The sequence below is a fragment of the Drosophila kikkawai genome, unplaced genomic scaffold (genome assembly GCF_030179895.1).
Source record: "Drosophila kikkawai strain 14028-0561.14 unplaced genomic scaffold, DkikHiC1v2 scaffold_71, whole genome shotgun sequence".
In the NCBI taxonomy this organism is placed as follows: Eukaryota; Metazoa; Arthropoda; class Insecta; order Diptera; family Drosophilidae; genus Drosophila; species Drosophila kikkawai.
Window position 1 is genome coordinate 20679 of NW_027222732.1, and position 18827 is coordinate 39505.

An 18827-nucleotide genomic window follows, 5' to 3' on the forward strand; every position below is an offset into this window, starting at 1 on the left:
TCTTTAAGGAACACGTTACGAAATTGAAGACATTTCAAACATATTTCAAAGACGTGGAAGCCACTCCGGTAGTTCGTTCCAAGTATGGGGAACACCTATCATACTGCGCCTGGGCCTATGACGATTGCAAAGTTGGACCTGACACCTGTAGATGCATGCATGTTGAGAAGAGAGAACAAGATGCCTTAAAATTAATGGATCGATATATTAATTTATTTAAAAGACTTAATAAAAACTAAATTTTGATGAGAATAAACTCTGACTTTTATTTCACATGTATTTTTTTTTTTTTCTCTATTTAAAAGGGTAGGGTGGGTGACACCTTCAAATTATACAACAAAATATATCATTACATGTTTAGCCAAGTTAATTGAATCTACTTTCCACCAATTAAAACACACAAGCAGGCCTGGGTAGACACGAGCCACACACACGATCTCACAAATTCATAGATCAACAGGTAAGCAACAACCCTCGCTAGAAATTTCTTGGCACAAGCTACACACAAGCATAAGAACATTTCCCATCCACCACCACCACCACACGAGTCGGCCAGGTACAAACCGTTCAGGCACAAGCCACACGATCTCACAAATTCTCACGCATGACAACAGGTAAGCAAGTCTCACAACAACCCTCGCTAGAAATTTCTTGGCACAAGCATGAGAACTCACCCCATCTACCACCACACGATCTCACAAATTCTCACGCATGACAACAGAAACAAAACCGTTACAAGGTATTACACGTTTAGACAAGTTAAATAACCGGGGTGACTTACACACCTGTTATCCTAATTGAATTACATTAACACAAGCCGGATACGCACAATAACTAACCCTAATAAATTCTTATGCATTATGCCTCATCCCTCCCTCCTTCACAAATTCTCACAAATTCCTTATGTCTCATCCCTCCCTCCTTCACAAAATCCCACAAATTCCCATGCTTGAACACACACACCTTATCCCTTTAACCCCTCCCAATCAGTTTCTCACGCTTAACAACACACAAAACTGCATATGATCATGCATGCGTAAAATAATGAGGGGGAGGATCTTACCCTAAACCCCTTCCCCCTAATAATTAATTGATTTTTTATGCTAATTAGGACACCTGCGCCCCCCTCGCGCGCAGTCATGCGTGACTAATGACCCTCCGCACCCCTCGTGCGCAGTCATGCGTGACTAATGACCCCCCCACCCCCTACCAAACTGGCCAAGGACCCGCAATACTCTTCTACTTTCGTTCCAATTTCTGAATATCGTCATTTCACTTAAAGATACTTGAAGCCGAAGAATATGTCTCATGATCTGAGAAAATCGAGGCACACGTTTTTGAAAATAAGGCACCAATTCAATAAATGGTCTTACGACGGTCTCTTAATTGCACCGATTAAAAGGACGGACCTTTAACGTAAGGATTTTCTAGGAATTGGGTCTGATTTCTCCACCGCACACCTCATAGCTCAGATACTGCGTAGTAGGTTCAAGAAACCCACATTTGGTAACGTTAAATGGCAACCCTGGTACAGTCAACACATTTAATACAACCTTCAGCCTTCGGAAAGCCTTTTCTTCCGAGTTTGCCATGATTAACACGTCATCTATGTAAACTATCGCAAATAATCATGATAATGAAGGTAGAAGATGCACTCTACAAACCAAACGGCACGGCAGATCAGACAGACGGCAACTCGTAATGGTATATATGATAGCACAAATTATTATTTTTCAACAGAAACATTTTCCCTCACAGGGTCTGACATAAGCGGCAAAGGCCACTGTCCGAAACCATTTTCGAATATTGCTTCCGATAGTCTAAGCACAACCTATCGTAGCACAGGGCTCGCCAATGGGAAGGCAGATGGGCAAACAACACTGCAATCAAACACATCTCTATTCCCATCTTTTAGCCAATTCAGCTCCCAAATCAAAGAATAATTGGAAAGGGCTCACCCGATACTGTCACTGTTGAATCACACAAATCAACTCGCTTCTACATGCAGCTGCCGCTGCCGCTCGCAGCCGCTGATACCCATCTCGTGCACACAGATGCAATGTGACCACCGTTATCACGCCTGAAGTGCGTCACTCCAGTTCTCCGCACTTCAGCCGCAGTTCCGCCAGTGTGCTGTTGTTGTTGTCTTCCATTCTTCCCCAAATTTTCTGGCCGACAATGATGACACTTGCAACCGTCCGGCTCAACACGCGACCAGTGCATTTGACTGTCTCGCACCACGCGGCTGCGCAAGCTTTCGATGCGCTACTGAATTTAATATCGACCGAAAATCACTTTATCAGAATGCCCGCGAGGCTATGGTGAATCCCACTTCTGATGTCGGAGATAACCGTTATTTAATTTAACCGTAGTCGAGCCAGCGAGTTCTGTCCGCCTGCGCACTCAAAACGTATCTGTCATCACGTCACTTTTCCTTTAGCCTTTCCACATTTTCTTAATTTTCACTCAAACGTCAATCCTAGACAATCTCTAGCTGTCTCTCTCACTCTTTCCTATTGTTGCGACAGACGAACAGACCTCACTCAGTAACAGACAGTCTACTGTCCTTTTCCTGTTACCGACTCAACTGTCATTGCGCCTGCGCGCCAGCGACACCTACAGGCTACCAATACCTGAACATGCCGAATAATTCTGTTGCCATAGCAACAAGCTTTCCAAATTTGCACTTAGCAATCAACTCGCCGACATATGTATATGCTTGTTGCCAAGGCAACAGAATTATTCGGCATGCCCAGGTATCTGTAGCCTTGAGGTGTCGCTTTGAACGGGTTGAACGGGTATCAGGACATGGACAGAAGACAGTCTGTTACCGAGTGAGGACTGTTCGTCTGTCGCAACAATAGGAAACAGCAACAGAGACAGCTTGATATTGTCTAGGATTGTCGTTTGAGTGAAAGTGAAAAAGGGGTGAAAGGAAAAGTGGCGAGATGCTGCATTCAATTTAAGACTGCGCAGGCGAACAGAACTTGCTAGCTTGACCACGGCTGAATGAAATGACGGTTTCTCCGACATATATCTAGCGACCCCAGCGATCTCCGTTTTGCCACCTTCGGCAAATTATCCGTTTCATTGAAGTTCTTATAGGTAAGCCACATTTTTTGTTTTTTTGGTCTGTGTTTTCAGAGTGTTTTCAGCATTTAAATCTATAATATAAACATCGAAACCAATCTGCAAGGGTATACAAACTTCGGCGTGCCGAAGTTAGCTTCCTTTCTTGTTAATAATTTGTTTTCCTTGAAAAACAAATTTTTTTTTCAATTTGATACCCTGTAAATTTTTAGCCGTGGTACATTATGTAGTTTTATAACAATTACCTGTCGTTAAATGCTGTTAAAATATTCTTTTATCTTATTTGGTTCAAAAGATATGATTTTTGCAACGCTAAATGAGAAAAGGAGCTACTGTGCGTCGCTAGGAGTACGTGACCGGGGCTGTTCCTTTCCCGGGCATCCGCAACACGCAGCCGGTCCCGCATAGTCGTCTGCCATACTTATAACCTGGGCTGCCCCGGCCGCTCCATCCCGGTAAGGCAGTTCGCCGATTTCAGCAGTCCGCGTGTCTGAGCCGCTAGCTTTCAACAGGCTGGTCGATAAGGCAGAAACGCCCTCTGCATGACGTTAAGCAATATCGCGGGATAGTGCCAGGGGTGTCGTCGTCAATGACTAAGTCGTCTAACAGCTTATTGGTGTCGTCGACTTCGTCATCGACATCGTCCGACTCGGCTAGAAAGACCTTAATCTTGGCCTTCCTGTTGCCCTTCCGGACCTTTTGGTCGGATTTTTTTATTTGTCCTAGGCATCGCTGGTTGATGACGCGCAAAAATGGTTCTTTTGTTCTTATCTCCTGTTCTGTCTTTAGAATGGCCCTGTCCATATTAACACATTGGTTCTGAACTCGCAGAGCCTTCAGCACCCTGACATGCCTCTTGGGTAACCAAATGCGAGATCTGGACCTTCCCGACATTTCCTTAGCGAAGACGAGCTTACTGCTTATCCTTTCATATGCGTCGCTTGACGAGGCGAGCGCGGTGGGGTCGAGGGGTTTGGGGCATTGAAGAAGGTTGACCATGACTTCGCCCCAAAGACACGGCAAGGCAACGTCCGACCCATGGTTGCCCAGCCCTGGGAGAGCTCAGTAAGAACGAAGCTGGGTTAACCCCTCAGTTGCGAGCCGTATAATCAGAGGGCACTGGTCGCTTAATGGACCTGCCAAGTCTCGTGAAACTGTCGCTCGCTGTACAGGGGGTACGGGGGTACAAGGGGTACCACGCGGAGGTTTCACTTTGAAGAGATAGTGGTGTATCAAATTGATGATTTTCCTAAGAGTCGACTTGCTGCACTAGTAAAGTCAGGGAATAGAAAAACTATACTAATCTTGCCTTGGTCTGAAACAACAACACTCGTAACTGTACAGTTTTATATATATATATTATTATATATATGTCGGAGATAACCGTTATTTAATTTAACCGTAGTCGAGCCAGCGAGTTCTGTCCGCCTGCGCACTCAAAACGTATCTGTCATCACGTCACTTTTCTTTTAGCCTTTCCACATTTTCTTACTTTTCGCTCAAACGTCAATCCTAGACAATCTCTAGCTGTCTCTCTCACTCTTTCCTATTGTTGCGGCAGACGAACAGACCTCACTCAGTAACAGACAGTCTACTGTCCTTTTCCTGTTACCGACTCAACTGTCATTGCGCCTGCGCGCCAGCGACACCTCAAGGCTACAGATACCTGGGCATGCCGAATAATTCTGTTGCCTTGGCAACAAGCATATACATATGTCGGCGAGTTGATTGCTAAGTGCAAATTTGGAAAGCTTGTTGCTATGGCAACATAATTATTCGGCATGTTCAGGTATTGGTAGCCTGTAGGTGTCGCTGGCGCGCAGGCGCAATGACAGTTGAGTCGGTAACAGGAAAAGGACAGTAGACTGTCTGTTACTGAGTGAGGTCTGTTCGTCTGTCGCAACAATAGGAAAGAGTGAGAGAGACAGCTAGAGATTGTCTAGGATTGACGTTTGAGTGAAAAGTAAGAAAATGTGGAAAGGCTAAAGGAAAAGTGACGTGATGACAGATACGTTTTGAGTGCGCAGGCGGACAGAACTCGCTGGCTCGACTACGGTTAAATTAAATAACGGTTATCTCCGACATCAGAAGTGGGATTCACCATAGCCTCGCGGGCATTCTGATAAAGTGATTTTCGGTCGATATTAAATTCAGTAGCGCATCGAAAGCTTGCGCAGCCGCGTGGTGCGAGACACCGGAGTCGTGATAGGCAGTCAAATGCACTGGTCGCGTGTTGAGCCGGACGGTTGCAAGTGTCATCATTGTCGGCCAGAAAATTTGGGGAAGAATGGAAGACAACAACAACAGCACACTGGCGGAACTGCGGCTGAAGTGCGGAGAGCTGGAGTGACGCACTTCAGGCGTATTAACGGTGGTCACATTGCATCTGTGTGCACGAGATGGGTATCAGCGGCTGCGAGCGGCAGCGGCAGCTGCATGTAGAAGCGAGTTGATTTGTGTGATTCAACAGTGACAGTATCGGGTGAGCCCTTTCCAATTATTCTTTGATTTGGGAGCTGAATTGGCTAAAAGATGGGAATAGAGATGTGTTTGATTGCAGTGTTGTTTGCCCATCTGCCTTCCCATTGGCGAGCCCTGTGCTACGATAGGTTGTGCTTAGACTATCGGAAGCAATATACGAAAATGGTTTCGGACAGTGGCCTTTGCCGCTTATGTCAGACCCTGTGAGGGAAAATGTTTCTGTTGAAAAATAATAATTTGTGCTATCCTGGAGTACCATTACGAGTTGCCGTCTGTCTGATCTGCCGTGCCGTTTGGTTTGTAGAGTGCATCTTCTACCTTCATTATCATGATTATTTGCGATAGTTTACATAGATGACGTGTTAATCATGGCAAACTCGGAAGAAAAGGCTTTCCGAAGGCTGAAGGTTGTATTAAATGTGTTGACTGTACCAGGGTTGCCATTTAACGTTACCAAATGTGGGTTTCTTGAACCTACTACGCAATATCTGAGCTATGAGGTGTGCGGTGGAGAAATCAGACCCAATTCCTAGAAAATCCTTACGTTAAAGGTCCGTCCTTTTAATCGGTGCAATTAAGAGACCGTCGTAAGACCATTTATTGAATTGGTGCCTTATTTTCAAAAACGTGTGCCTCGATTTTCTCAGATCATGAGACATATTCTTCGGCTTCAAGTATCTTTAAGTGAAATGACGATATTCAGAAATTGGAACGAACGCTTTTAATATTATTACAAGTGAGCCTGTAATCGTTATTTGTTGGTTCGCAACATCCGATAAAATTTGAAACAGATATAAGCTCTTGTGGATATATTGGTAGAATTATGTGTCTTGATATCTATCTCTATATGAATTGGAAATATTGGTTAGCGTGCAATTATTCTGATATTTTTGGCATTATTTGCTCAGATGAGAGTTTTTAGTCTCTACTTATTGCAAATGTAATCATTTCAAAAAAAAAAAAATTAACTGAAGTGCATCATAGAGTAGAGGAAGAGAAAGCGCAAGACAAATGTGGAATTCTTTTTGTGTCCAGAATTCACATGACTGATTTCAACTCCGATAAATAAAAATAAATTGACAGAAAAACGTCTGAACTTAGAATGGAAATCTAATAACTGAATGATCAGAGTCAGGATTCAGGATTGATTGATATAGTTAATAAACAACTCAAAATAATTTAAATTAAATTGAGCTATGAAGGGGGGTTCTTAAAAATACACAGAGGGGTGAGGTAATGTTGTCTGCCAGTAGTGTCCCTTAAATTTTGTTGGATAGTTATTAATCAAGGTTATAAATCCGTTATGTATTTGGGTTGGAAAAAATAGACTCAGCAATATTTATCAGAATTGTTGGAAATGACTAAGTTTAAAGATTGTTGAAAATTGTATTATGTGTAAAGCTGTAAAGTAGTCATCTGGCTGGATACCAGGACCGCAGAGGTGATGGCAAGATGCTCTTGGCGGGGTGCAACTTGCGGCGAACTGCACAGTTAGTAGTGCAACCAATGCGAGCCCTTAAGAGATGCCAATCGGACCCACCCTTTGGGCTTGATACCACCACATGACACAGAGAAAAGTATAAAGAAAGAGAAATTTAAACTTACGTTCGGAAGAGCACTAATTTTGATAAGGCAAGATTAATTTAAAATGAAAATGGAAAAATGAGAAGAAGAAGAGAATGAGAGAGAAAAGAGAAAGAAATGAAGATGGAAAATGAATATGAAGAACGGCACCAAACAGAGTTTATAGAAAAGCTTGATGGTGGCCGATATGTTTTGAGATATCTGTCAAGTAAGCGAACTTTTATAAGTATGCGCATGAGTTTTTGAGGGCATAGCCAAATAGACAAAATAAGCAATGACGTTGATTGATTAAAGATTAAAGTTGATTAAAGATTTAGACGACTCAAGTGGAGATGCGTCTGATTCCCATGTGGGGAATGATGATATGGATGGCACGGTTGATGCCTTGGAATCCCAAGAGGGGATATAATGACCGCACCATAACAGAAGAAATTGTTATGGCGGGGGTCAGTGGAGACCGCACCATAACAGAAGGAATTGTTATGGCGGGGGTCAGTGGAGACCGCACCATAACAGAAGGAATTGTTATGGCGGGGGTCAGTATGTGGGTGTAAAAGGAAATACACCAGTTGATAAAGCTATGTAATTAGAGAAGTCTGAATTGTAAATTATGATTAAAATGAAGATGTAATTTGTTATGTTATCATGTTATCATGAAACCAAGATGCTTATTTTGTCTAAATGCCTCAATACTTAGGGTAAGGTGGGGTAAAGCCGACCTAGTAAATGGTTTTGGCTATAAAATGCTTATTTTACATCGGATCAAGTCTTTATATATACCAAATTAAAGGTTAGACCTTTGCGCAACTTTCTATGCATAGCATTTTATTCATACCTTTGAAAAGTTTTGAGATACAAGCGTTTTACGAAAAAGTTCATTTTTGCTATGTTCAAAAATGATGGGGTAAAGCCGACCGCCTATGTTTTTGGTTGATTTAGTACAGATATAACCTAAATATAGGTTTTGCAATGATATATCAATCAAAGTTATGTTATATAATGGTAATAAAAGATAATAGAATTAAAAAAATGAATATAGCAAAATAATTAATCAGTATCATCTGATTCGCTGCTCAAATAGCTTGCTGGCGTTTTTTGGTTCGAGTTGAACGTCTGGTTGGCTGCGATGTTGATGGTTTTTGTGTGATTGTTGTTTTTTTGGCTTTTTTTGCGGCAGGATTTACCCCACTATTTAGAGGTCGGATTTGCCCCACGACGTAATTTTTCATAAAAACGCAATTAAAAAAGAAATTATGAAAAAAAATGAACCAAACTTATATGCACTTTGTAGGACTTTATTCAAAGAATCTAAATCCACTTACCTTTTCATGCGATAACTTTGACAAAAAGAAATATCCTGCAGTTAATTATGCACAAAAATGAAAGTCAAAATTGTGAAAACAAACTTGTTGTCGTTTGACCATCTCAATGTTGACTAATAAAATGGTGTCATACCACCATTTTCATTGCTTTCGATGCTCTACACGACAACACTAATATTAGTTTGCGTAGTGCTTCCGATTTTCGAAAACAGAGGGAGGTCGGGTTTACCCACACTGTCGGCTTTACCCCACCTTACCCTATGTTTAGAAAATTAATGAAATGTTTGTTAACAATAAAATGTAACGAGTACTGAAATTTGAGAATACTGTGATTTAAAGTTAACACACGAGGACGTGTTATTTGTCAGGAAGGTTTTTTTATCGATCTCCGTTGGCGGGCAATTAAAATGTTCGCTTCAGGCCGTTACAATACACTTGTTGCTGGCTTGCATGCCTTGTGCGGCGGCCGATGTTCGAAGATCATTGGCTTTCCAATATGATCCCACTGCAAACTACATTGATTATGAAAATTTAGATATTAGACATATGACGACTATATGCCGATATTGGAATGCGTTAAAGTTCAAAAGATTGATCAACACCCGAAGCGTTGATGATTCATCGATGAATCGCCATACAAATTATTGATGAATTTAACATGGGCATGTCATAGGCTGTCAACAGCAATTCATCAACATTTCATCATCATTTCATTGATGAACTGTTGATGAAAGGCTGATGAAATGTTGATGAATTGTTGATGAAATGTTGATAATTCATCGATGAACATTTCATCAGCCTTTCATCAACAATTCATCATCATTTCATCAACATTTCATCCACATTTCATCAACAATTCATCAACATTTCATAAACATTTGATCGATGAAATGATGATGATTCATCGATGAATTGTAGATGATTTTTTTTTTTCATATATAAAATTAAATTCTTGAAATTTTATTAATATTATTTATTCTTACTAATTCTATACCAACACAATAACACATAAATATAAACAATTAACATTAAAATTATATATTGAAAGGCCTCAAAGTCTGTTTGCTCCTCGGTTTTCCGCTTTTTATTGACGTAGGCCAAGCGTCATAAGATCGCGCGAAATTATGTCGTTTTAAAACGCCGAAATTATGGCGGCGGACTTATGTCGTTACCCCTTCACCTGCTGGGGTACAATCCGCTCTTATGACAAATTTGTAGGTATCCGATGGCATTCGTTTGCTGTTTTGAACATATTAACCACAGCATTATTAGCGTGAAAAAATGCTTGAACTTTTCAGTAATTTGTCTCTTTAACTGTTGTGCACCGCACATTCAGTTGATCCACCATCGACGAAATGAAATATATTTGCAGAAATAGATGCGGGTTATCTGGTGTTGGCACCATTGAACCATGCAAATTATATATTTGTCCTTGTATCTGTAATTGCAAACAATCATTTGTTGAAGAATCGTGTGATGGTGTAGTCCGCGGTGTATATGTTGTTATTATGTGTTGCAATTCTTTGTATTTGTGTAAGTGATTGTAACTTTAACCTTGCAAGTCGGCATGAGGCCTTCTCGAATGATATTAGCACCAAAGGAAGTCATGCGAAAGCAGTTATTATATTCAAGGATGTGTTGAACAAAATGGCTGGAATCTGGATCACTTCCATCGAACAATGCTTTCAGTGGCTGTGTGACTTGCGCAGCACAATCCAGCTGTTTCTCTTTTAAACTTTAACGCATTGGAATATCGGCATATAGTCGTCATAGGTCCATTATCTAAATTTCCATCATCCGAAATGGGATCATATTGGAATGCCAAGCGATTGTATGTTGCCGATGATCTTCGTGTGCTCATGCGTTGTCTCAATCGGTCATATTCTCTTACTACATTTCGTCTCTCCTCGCTTAAATTCTGTGAATACACTTGTTGCTGGCTTCCATATCTTGTGCGGCGGCCGATGTTCGCACGTCGTGCTATAGGCGTTGTTGAATATTCACAGAGTTTTGAATTTAACCTCAAATTCACACAATTTACACAGTTCAACTTACCACCTTAAAGACAAATGTCTGCTGTTTGAATAAAAAGTTCACAATACAAATGAAGTGTTAGGAAACGAAAAACTTATTTCTTTGACATTTTTTTTTCACAATGTTGCATTTCAAGTCGGAATGGGCTGGAGGGCTATCGATATATCGATAGAGATAGGGTCGGTAGGAACAGGGGGAGGCAGGGACTGGTGAGCGAACCGGGAAAAACCGAACTTAAGAGAAAGGGTTTTTACCCTTTTCACTAGGCCGTTGCACTGAGCGCCCCAAGATTACGGTAAGCCGAAAATGGGGACTCGGACAACGGAGCCTATATAGGGAGGCAGGAGACTGGAAGAGAAAAAGATTAGCGGGACGTCAGCCGGCGCGTTAGCATCTTAGAGATAAAGTGAAATCTAAGATTTAAAAAAAGAAAAAACGTGAGTGAAGTGGCGCGAAGGGAAATAGCCAGTGATCGTTAAAAGAAATATATGGTTTTTTTTCTTACAGCGTGGCCGTGACGAATAACACGGGCCACGGGGTTTTTTTTTGTTGTTCTCTTGATGGTGCATTCGCCGTCGCCGAGCGTTCGGTGGATTTTGGTCTGGGCGAGCCCCTCATTGCCAGGAACACCTGCACGAGCATCCGGTCCCAGCACTCTTGGCCGCCAGCACAAGCCGCCATCAGGCGAAATCGGGAGCAACCGACGGAAACTGGAGGACAGCGGTGAGTCCGTTCCAATCCAAAATCGGCCGGCCCTAACCTAAGTGGTCGGAGGATTCTTTGCCGCATACCGGGCTCATATGTTCGCCGCCGATCCTGGCCATAGTCTTTCCGCCGCCAAGTCCTGGGCGGTATATGTCCCCATTCTGGCTGGTATTCTCAGCCGCCGGAAATATATGAAAAATAAAATAATAATATTTAAGTTATCTGTTCTAAGTTAATAATTTTTGTTGTATTCTGTGTCACTTGTCGCCGTACCTTTTTCTCCGCGTATTCGTGCCTTGTGTCCGGGATTTGTGCAACACAAGTGCTGCGGATTGAAAATTCTTAGGGTGAAAAGAAGGAGGAATTTTAGAGTGACCCACCCTTGTGGTTTCTTTTGGAGCTCCAGTAGGGACCCGAGGTAGGAAAGGGGTACGTAGAGTAATTTGTTGGCCGGTGTGTCGTTGGCCATTTCTCCTTGGCCACTTCTTTTGATCCTTTGGCGGCAGCCTTGGCGCGAGCGCATCTCTGGCTAGGGTCGCGACCACGGTGAGGGATTGGGAGGCACGTACTCTGCCATGTATAAGTTAACCTGAAACGACATAACATATTAAAAAAAGCGCAATGAACACCGAGTAAGCGTTATTACCTGGGGGAGATGAGTCGGTCGCCAGACCGCCTGGAATAGACTCCGGTCCGCCGGAGAATGGGTGATGCCCCGAGATGACCAGGAGGCATCACTGGATGGGAGGGTGCGTCGTGGCGTTCACATCCAAGCCACCAATTCGTCCAAATTGTCGTCCAAGTCTTTGTTTACATTTTTAACGTAGTGATGTGAGTTTTGTTAGTGAGGAGTTTTGTTGAGACGTCCGATTAATCGGTATTTTGTTGTGCGGACTGCGGGCATAGGTTCCTACCCCCCCTGGGCATCCACTGAGCTAGTCCGGCATTGCCCAGGGAATATGCAGTTCCGTAACAATATGGCGCCCAATATAAAAACAAATATGGATAGCGAGAAGACGACGTCTCGTCAGGCCACGTCCTGGACCATCCAGCCCCCACGTACGGTGGCTTGCGAGGCCTATCTTACGGTCTGCAAATGCACCGAGGACCTGGGGACTGGTGGTCAAGGCGTAGGGCCGGGTTTAGGAAATTTCTTTGTTGTTTTTCTTGGTCAGGACGGGAGGCTTGTGCCGCAGAAAAGCGGACAATTGCTCCCAGTCACAGCTCGCAGCTGTTTTGCTGTGCAGAGGTGGTGGCATCCGGGCGTAAGACGCCGGATTTGCATCCCTTGGGCACAGACCCGTGCAAGAAGCACGCGATACGCTGTGATACAATAAAAGCTGTGATATAGTAGATAGGGTTCATGTTATTTATTTATAAATGTATTGATGTATTAACGTAGAGTCCTTTGTTTTCATGTTAACGTAATTTTTTGTGCAGATCCTTGGGTTTTCCTGGTGAGGGCGGCTTGTGGGATTGCCTTGGAGGTGGTATCGTGACCCGTAGTATTTACTGCGCGCTGCACGACCACCACAAGGTGAACCGCAAGTCGCGTTCGCTAAGAAAAATCCTACGGGATGCTGCGAAGGCCGATGTCCTTAACTGGCGACTTTCAGCTCAGCTGAAAGTTAGTCCAGTTGACGAGCGGCCGGAGTAGGGACGACTTGGGCAGTTGTAAGACGCAGGAAATCTGGCACGGAGTCCACCGGCGGTTGATCGGCTCCATCTCCCCCTGAAATTTAGAAAGAAAGGAAACATCAGTGAACTGAGTACATATTATATATGGAAATTTAAATATTAATTGTGGTAGTTGATTATTTATTGAATTATTTATTTATTTTCTGTTATTTATTTATTTATTTATTTTTTGGTTATTTATTTAATTATTTTTTTTTTTTGTTATTTATTTATCTTGCTTTATTTATTTATTTTTATCATTATTATCGTTATTAATTATTTATTTATTTATTGCACAATTATTTATTGAGTTTTACCATATATATTTATTTATTATTGTTTAGATTTGTGTAAGTATCGTTATAAATTTGTTAGGTGTTTAGGAATACTAAATGGCTGAGGAAACCGTAAACACGTATCAGCTTAGGTCGAAGGGTCCTTCAGCCCAGGAAGACGAAGTGTGGTCCACGGATGCGGAGGGTGCTGTGGGGTACGGGCCGCCGCGGATGAAGGTGATGAAGAAGGGGCTGCGAGAAGGAATAGCGCGGTTCGTTTACGCAATGGAGCTGCTCACCGTGGATGAGTTGCGGCAGGAGAGCATCGAGGTCGAGCGCAGCTGTGGACGCCGTACACCGTTCCCTCCTCCAGCGACGCGCTATCCGGCAGGAGAGCGGAACAGGGTCAGCGAGGTGGCTGGACCGGAGCCAGACGAGGAGGAGCACCCGCCTGAAGTCGAGGAGGTCCGGGAGAGGCCACGGAATCCGTTCCGAGCTGGATGCTGGAACTGCGGAGCAATGGATCACGGCTTCCGCGATTGCGAGCAGGAGCTGCGGAAAGTGTTCTGCTTCCGCTGTGGAAAGGCCGACACGGTTGCCCCAAAGTGTCCAAATTGCGCGGGAAACGGTCGGCTGGGCGATGCGAGAGCGGGAGGAACTCGCCCAGGACGGAAACCCGCGATGTAGGAGAGCCTGGAGAAGGACAAATAAGTAGTAATCATAATAATAAAAATATATTAAGGTACTTTCCCTATGAGGAGCGCATGCGAAGGTATTTGGAAACTAGGAGTAGGATTTTTAAACAGCACCAGCTGTGCGGAATGCGCCAGGTATCCCGAACGGTTCGGAAGGCCAGAGAGCGATTTCGACAGCGTCGGGAAAAGCGAAGAGAAGTCGTCGCAGCAGTGCAGCGGGGCGGCATCTCCGATCCCAGGCCCTTCGCCGGGATAACCATTTTAGGCCAGCAGCTGACGGGTCTATTGGACACCGGTGCAAGTGTCAGTCTGCTCGGCAAAGGCGGCAGGGAACTGGTGGAGGCGTTGGGGGTGCCGGTCCAGAGATACTTCTCGGTGGTGCGTACGGCCGCAGGTGAGGATCGTTCGATCATCGGGCGATTGAAGCTACCTGTGGAGTACAAAGGGAGGGTAGAGAATATTCTCTTCTATCTTTGCCCGTACCTGGAGCAGCCGGCGTATCTCGGAGTCGATTTCTGGCGAGCGTTTGGCTTGGCCCCGGCCGTAGTGGGAGAAGTACCGACAAGCAGCGTGATGAAGGCCGAAGAAATCCACGCCAGGGAAATGGAGCACTACGCCGACCAAGAAGACGACGACGAAGAGAAGGTGGATCCCGAATCCTGGTCCATATCCGAGGCGGAGTCCCGGAAGCTGGGGGAGATTAAGCGGATGTTCCTCACCTTTGAAGAGGATGGCTAAGGAACCACGAGCCTGGAGAAGCATTCCATAGAGCTGGTGGAAGGCGCGAAGGTTTTTAAGGATCGGCCCTATCCGATGTCTCCGGCGAAGCAGTAGGTGGTCGAGGACGAGGTCGACAAGATGCTGGCGCTGGAGTCATCGAGGAGAGCAAGAGCCCGTGGAGTAACCGGACGACGGTGGTGTCGAAGCCTGGAAAGGACAGGTTCTGTTTGGATGCCAGGAAGCTGAACGATGTGACCGTCAAGGATGCTTACCCCTTGCCTAGTATCGATGGAATCCTGTCCAGAATCGATCAGACGCACTACATCTTCAGCGTGGATTTAAAATTCACGTTTTGGCAGATCGAACTGGACGAGAAGAGCAAGGAGTTGACAGCGTTCACGGTTCCTGGTCGGCCCCTGTACCAGTTCCGAGTGATGCCGTTCGGACTCTGCAATGCGGCGCAGCGGCTGGTGAGACTCATGGACAGAGTAATCCCAGCAGAAATCCGGTCCAACGTCTTCGTCTACTTGGACGACCTGCTCATCCTGGCACCGGACATCGAGACGCACTTCCGCTACCTACGACGAGTCGCCGAATGCCTAAGGGAAGCAGGATTGACGATTGGGCTTAGCAAATCCAAATTCTGTTTTAAGTCGTTGACTTACCTAGGCTTCATCGTAGGTGGAGGTCGTCTGCGAATGGATCCGGGAAGGGTGGCTGCGATCCGTAGGATGCCAGAGCCGAGGACTATGAAGGAGGTACGAGCCTTTTTGGGCACGGCTGGATGGTATCGGCGCTTCGTCAGGAACTTCGCAACGCTGGCAGCACCGCTCACCGAGGCGCTCAAGAAGACCGGGAACACGAAGTTTTCTCTGAGTCCGGAGGCGCAGCTGGCGGTCGAAGCCCTGAAGATGGCTCTAACGACAGCGCCGGTATTAGTCCACGCCGACTTCAAGCGGCACTTTTTCATCCAGTGCGACGCTTCCCACATCGGGGTTGGAGCGGTTTTGTTCCAAAAGGATGTGGACAACCAGGAGCAGCCGATAGCATTCTTCTCGGCGAAGATGAATAGGCACCAGGTGAATTACACCGTCACCGAGAAAGAGTGCCTGACAGCGCTCCTGGCGATCCGGAAGTTTCGTCCTTATGTGGAAGGGATGCCGTTCACCTGCATCACTGATCACGCCAGCCTGAAGTGGTTGATGTCCATGAAGGACCTATCGGGACGCCTGGCTAGGTGGTCTCTGCAGCTCCAGGGATTCAATTTGAAACATTGAGCACCGGAAAGGCAGCGAGAACGTGGTGGCAGACACGCTTTCGCGCTGCGTGGAGGAGATCTCCGTCGATCCGACAGAGTTGCTGGGTTTCGAGACCACCGAGTTTGCTGGGGATGAGTACCAGGAGTTAGTCCGTGAAGTGGAGGAGAATGCGGATAACTTACCGGATCTTGGGATCGAGGACGGGCTCATCTTCAAGCGAGTCTCCCCGGCAACGCTGGATGACGAAGTGGAAGGATCCGCATGGAAACTCTGGATACCGCAGAGTCTGGCCCACAGCCTAGTTGAGAGAGCCCATACGGACCCCAAGGCAGCTCACGGCGGAATGGGGAAGACTCTGGAGATCCTGCGGAGGCAGTTCTACTGGCCTGGGATGGTGATGCAGATCCGCGAGTTCGTCCGAAGATGTCAGATTTGCAAGGAGTCGAAGGCCCCGAACCACCGGATGATGGTGGGGATCGGAGAGCGGGTACAGACGGAGCGGCCTTTCCAGAAGCTGTACGTCGACTTCCTTGGCAAATATCCGAGGTCGAAGAAGGGACACGCCTGGATCTTCATCGTAGTGGACCACTTCTCCAAATACACATTCCTCAAGGCGATGAGAGACGCAACCGCTTCAAACGTGGTAGATTTTCTCATTACGGAGGTATTCTATAAGTTTGGAGTGCCGGAGGTGGTGCACTCGGACAACGGGCGGCAGTTCACCTCGAAGATCTTCGAGGAGGCGATGGAGAGCTTCGGGATCCGGCATCTGAAGACCCCGATTTATTCCAAAAAACAAACTCCGGGTGGTACAGGAGAAGGTGCGCAAGAGTCTGGAGACCGCATATGACCACAGTCGCCAGCGATACGACCAGAGGGCCAGAGTCTTCACCGCAAAGCCGGGGCAAGAAGTCTATCGCCGGAACTTTGTCCTCAGCGACTTTGGGAAGCAATTTAATGCAAAGTTCGCCAAAAAGTTCCTGAAGGCCAGAGTGGTGAAGGCCGTAGGCAACAATGCGTACGAGCTGGAGGATCTGCAGGGCCGAAGTTTGGGCATCTATCACGCCAAGGACATCCGCATCTGACCTGGAAGGGAACAAAGAAGAACACAAAGTATGCCAGGACGAAAAGGAACCAAAAGATGTCTAATACTTCCCGTAAAGCGTGGGCCCCGCGTTGGGCACCGTACGGAACTGCGATCAAGATCCTGATCCAAATGCTCCCAATGATCTTGTCGAGCCGCCGGAATCCAGTAGCATCTCTCCAAATCCTTGGGTGGTGTTGCATTTCAAGTCGGAATGGGCTGGAGGGCTATCGATATATCGATAGAGGTAGGGTCGGTAGGAACAGGGGGAGGCAGGGACTGGTGAGCGAACCGGGAAAAACCAAACTTAAGAGAAAGGGTTTTTACCCTTTTCACTAGGCCGTTGCACTGAGCGCCCCAAGATTACGGTAAGCCGAAAATGGGGACTCGGACAACGGAGCCTATATAGGGAGGCAGGAGACTGGAAGAGAAAAAGATTAGCGGGACGTCAGCCGGCGCGTTAGCATCTTAGAGAAAAAGTGAAATCTAAGATTTAAAAAAAGAAAAAACGTGAGTGAAGTGGCGCGAAGGGAAATAGCCAGTGATCGTTAAAAGAAATATATGGTTTTTTTTTCTTACAGCGTGGCCGTGACGAATAACACGGGCCACGGGGTTTTTTTTTGTTGTTCTCTTGATGGTGCATTCGCCGTCGCCGAGCGTTCGGTGGATTTTGGTCTGGGCGAGCCCCTCATTGCCAGGAACACCTGCACGAGCATCCGGTCCCAGCACTCTTGGCCGCCAGCACAAGCCGCCATCAGGCGAAATCGGGAGCAACCGACGGAAACTAGAGGACAGCGGTGAGTCCGTTCCAATCCAAAATCGGCCGGCCCTAACCTAAGTGGTCGGAGGATTCTTTGCCGCATACCGGGCTCATATGTTCGCCGCCGATCCTGGCCATAGTCTTTCCGCCGCCAAGTCCGGGGCGGTATATGTCCCCATTCTGGCTGGTATTCTCAGCCGCCGGAAATATATGAAAAATAAAATAATAATATTTAAGTTATCTGTTCTAAGTTAATAATTTTTGTTGTATTCTGTGTCACTTGTCGCCGTACCTTTTTCTCCGCGTATTCGTGCCTTGTGTCCGGGATTTGTGCAACACAAGTGCTGCGGATTGAAAATTCTTAGGGTGAAAAGAAGGAGGAATTTTAGAGTGACCCACCCTTGTGGTTTCTTTTGGAGCTCCAGTAGGGACCCGAGGTAGGAAAGGGGTACGTAGAGTAATTTGTTGGCCGGTGTGTCGTTGGCCATTTCTCCTTGGCCACTTCTTTTGATCCTTTGGCGGCAGCCTTGGCGCGAGCGCATCTCTGGCTAGGGTCGCGACCACGGTGAGGGATTGGGAGGCACGTACTCTGCCATGTATAAGTTAACCTGAAACGACATAACATATTAAAAAAAGCGCAATGAACACCGAGTAAGCGTTATTACCTGGGGGAGATGAGTCGGTCGCCAGACCGCCTGGAATAGACTCCGGTCCGCCGGAGAATGGGTGATGCCCCGAGATGACCAGGAGGCATCACTGGATGGGAGGGTGCGTCGTGGCGTTCACATCCAAGCCACCAATTCGTCCAAATTGTCGTCCAAGTCTTTGTTTACATTTTTAACGTAGTGATGTGAGTTTTGTTAGTGAGGAGTTTTGTTGAGACGTCCGATTAATCGGTATTTTGTTCTGCGGACTGCGGGCATAGGTTCCTACCCCACCTGGGCATCCACTGAGCTAGTCCGGCATTGCCCAGGGAATATGCAGTTCCGTAACAACAATTTCACAGTAAACACAATATCGGTTTGTCACATGAAATTAACTGAGCTGAGAACAGTGACATGCTATGTATCTGAGATGGTGCTGTATGTGAAAAAGGATTTTCCCGCTTTTGTGTTGAAATTTTTGAAAAACATGTTATAAT

The 18827-nt window shown here is 45.7% G+C and overlaps 3 protein-coding genes across 4 annotated transcripts; all 3 read right to left on the reverse strand.

The window, feature by feature from the left end:
- Positions 1–11105: 11105 nt before the first annotated feature.
- On the reverse strand, positions 11106–12196 carry LOC138929602 (uncharacterized). 2 transcript variants are annotated; one of them, XM_070288994.1, is made up of 4 exons: positions 11863–12196; positions 11597–11805; positions 11490–11541; positions 11106–11438 (listed from the first exon to the last, which is right to left on the reverse strand). In XM_070288994.1, the coding sequence occupies exons 1-4, from the start codon at positions 11949–11951 to the stop codon at positions 11435–11437; spliced, it is 354 nt and encodes a 117-aa protein (XP_070145095.1). In that variant the 5' UTR covers positions 11952–12196; the 3' UTR covers positions 11106–11434. The 2 variants fall into 2 exon arrangements, with proteins under 2 accessions (XP_070145095.1, XP_070145094.1); XM_070288993.1 differs by lacking the exon at positions 11106–11438 and having other exon boundaries at positions 11444–11541.
- Positions 12197–14826: 2630 nt separating this feature from the next.
- On the reverse strand, positions 14827–15666 carry LOC138929604 (uncharacterized). Its single transcript, XM_070288996.1, has 2 exons — positions 15249–15666; positions 14827–15182 (listed from the first exon to the last, which is right to left on the reverse strand). Exons 1-2 carry the CDS (start codon positions 15572–15574, stop codon positions 15158–15160), a joined length of 351 nt encoding a protein of 116 aa, XP_070145097.1. The 5' UTR covers positions 15575–15666; the 3' UTR covers positions 14827–15157.
- A 2266-nt stretch (positions 15667–17932) lies between these two features.
- LOC138929603 (uncharacterized) lies at positions 17933–18733 on the reverse strand. Its single transcript, XM_070288995.1, has 3 exons — positions 18352–18733; positions 18086–18294; positions 17933–18030 (listed from the first exon to the last, which is right to left on the reverse strand). Exons 1-3 carry the CDS (start codon positions 18438–18440, stop codon positions 17963–17965), a joined length of 366 nt encoding a protein of 121 aa, XP_070145096.1. The 5' UTR covers positions 18441–18733; the 3' UTR covers positions 17933–17962.
- Positions 18734–18827: the final 94 nt, after the last annotated feature.